Source organism: Pyrgilauda ruficollis, unplaced genomic scaffold (genome assembly GCF_017590135.1).
Source record: "Pyrgilauda ruficollis isolate IOZ18807 unplaced genomic scaffold, ASM1759013v1 scaffold172, whole genome shotgun sequence".
NCBI classification, from domain to species: domain Eukaryota; kingdom Metazoa; phylum Chordata; class Aves; order Passeriformes; family Passeridae; genus Pyrgilauda; species Pyrgilauda ruficollis.
The window spans coordinates 439,380-441,096 of NW_024516098.1; the positions used below are offsets into that span (position 1 = coordinate 439,380).

At 66.4% G+C, this 1,717-nt stretch overlaps 1 protein-coding gene across 1 annotated transcript; it reads right to left on the reverse strand.

Moving 5' to 3' along the window:
* Window positions 1-203: 203 nt before the first annotated feature.
* GBX2 (gastrulation brain homeobox 2) lies at window positions 204-1,524 on the reverse strand. The gene is made up of 2 exons (XM_041464154.1): window positions 1,014-1,524; window positions 204-727 (listed from the first exon to the last, which is right to left on the reverse strand). The coding sequence occupies exons 1-2, from the start codon at window positions 1,522-1,524 to the stop codon at window positions 204-206; spliced, it is 1,035 nt and encodes a 344-aa protein (XP_041320088.1).
* Window positions 1,525-1,717: the final 193 nt, after the last annotated feature.

Here is a 1,717-nt window from a genome sequence, read left to right on the forward strand (position 1 = left end):
CGCGGGGTTCTTTTTTATTTCTTGTTGGTTTTGTATTTTTTTTTTTTTTTTGCGGTGGGTTTTTCTGTTGTCGGTTTTTGGTTTGTGTTTGTTTTTTTGCTTCTCTCGTTTTTGTTTCTGTGCGGGCGGGTCGCCTTCAAACCCCGGGTTGGAAACTTTTCCCGTTAAAACCTCGCGGCTCCGAGCGCGGGAGGAAGGAGAGATCAGGGCCGGGCTTGCTCCAGCTGCTGGTGCTGACTCCTGATCGCGAACCTGCTGACGTGCACCGGGATGGGCACCACGATCTTGGGGTTCCGGGAAGGTTCCCCTGTCTTGGAGTTGGCGTTGCCCGCCTTGACCCGTTTCCATTTCGCCCGCCTGTTCTGGAACCAGATTTTCACCTGCACCTCGCTGAGTTTGAGGGCGTGAGCGATCTGGGACCTCTCGGTCAGGGACAGGTACTTTTTGCAGTGAAATTCCTTCTCCAGCTCCAGCAGCTGCTCGCTGGTGAAGGCTGTTCGCCTCCGCCGGTTTTTGCCCGTGGACGTGGTGTTGGTGGAGTTGGGGGGGTTCTGGGCGTTCTCCTCCAGCGCGTTGCCAGAGTCCTCTTCCTTGTGAGCCGCCTGGCCGGGGATGTTGTCGTCCGAGCTATAATCTAGATCGCTGTCCATGGAGAAACTTTCCTCCTTGCCTTTCGCGTCCTCCTCCGCTTTGGGGTCCTCCTTGCCCTGGCCCCGGAGAGCCCCGGCTGGAAGGAAGCAGAGGCCTCTGGTCAGCATCCCGCACCCTCCGTGCCGCGGCCCCCGCCCTGCGGCTCCATCGCCCCAAAACTGACGCCTCGGGGACCCTTTTTTTTTTGTTGTTTTTCCTCATCTTTTTTCCCTATGCACCGGCGCATCTTTCGGTCGCACCGATGTTAGCGATACCCTCCCGGGCGGAGCTCAGCCCTCCCTGCTCCCCGGGCCCCGTCTCCTCCCGGGGGTCCCCCCCATCTCCCGACCCCCACCTCCCGCTCCCCCCCGGCGCTCACTCACCGAGGGAAGCCTGGACGGCGTCGGCGGCGGGGAAGGGCAGGAGGGCCCCGTCCTTGCCCAGGAAGGCTTTGCCGTCGTCGCCGCCGCCGTCCGGGGGTATCCCCTCGGCTTTCTCGAAGTTGCCCGGGGGCGCGAACTTCCTGGCGGCCTCCTGGTGCTGCGGGGAGGCGGGGAAGGTGCCGGGCAGCGTGGCCATGAGCGTGGAGGTGAGCGCCATGCCCTGGGCCAGGCTGGAGCAGAAGCCGGAGGGCAGGCTGGGCAGCTGGTGGTGGTGCGGGTGCGCGGGGGGCAGCGCGGGCTGCAGCGCGCCCTGCGGCAGCGCGGGCGGCGGCGGCGGCGGCGGCGGCAGCACCACGGGCCGGTAGGGCATGAACATGGGGTAGCCGGTGTACACGAAGTGCCCGGGGGCGGGCGGCGGGGGGCTGCCGATCAGCGAGTCGATGCTGAAGGCCGTGCTGCTTCCCAGCGGGCGCTGCATCATCATCAGCGAGGGCTGGAAAGCCGCGCTCATGCCGGAGCGGCGGCGGGAGCGAGCGGGCGAGCGAGCACCTTCCTCCTCCTCCTCCTCCTCCTCCTCTTCCTCCTGCTGCTGCTGCTGCTCGGCGGCGGCGGCGGCGGCGTCCTGGCTGCCGTGAGCGCGGGGCAGAGCCGGGGCGGAGCGGGGCCGCGGCCCGGCAGCTCCCGCACCTCGGGGCCGCCCCGCC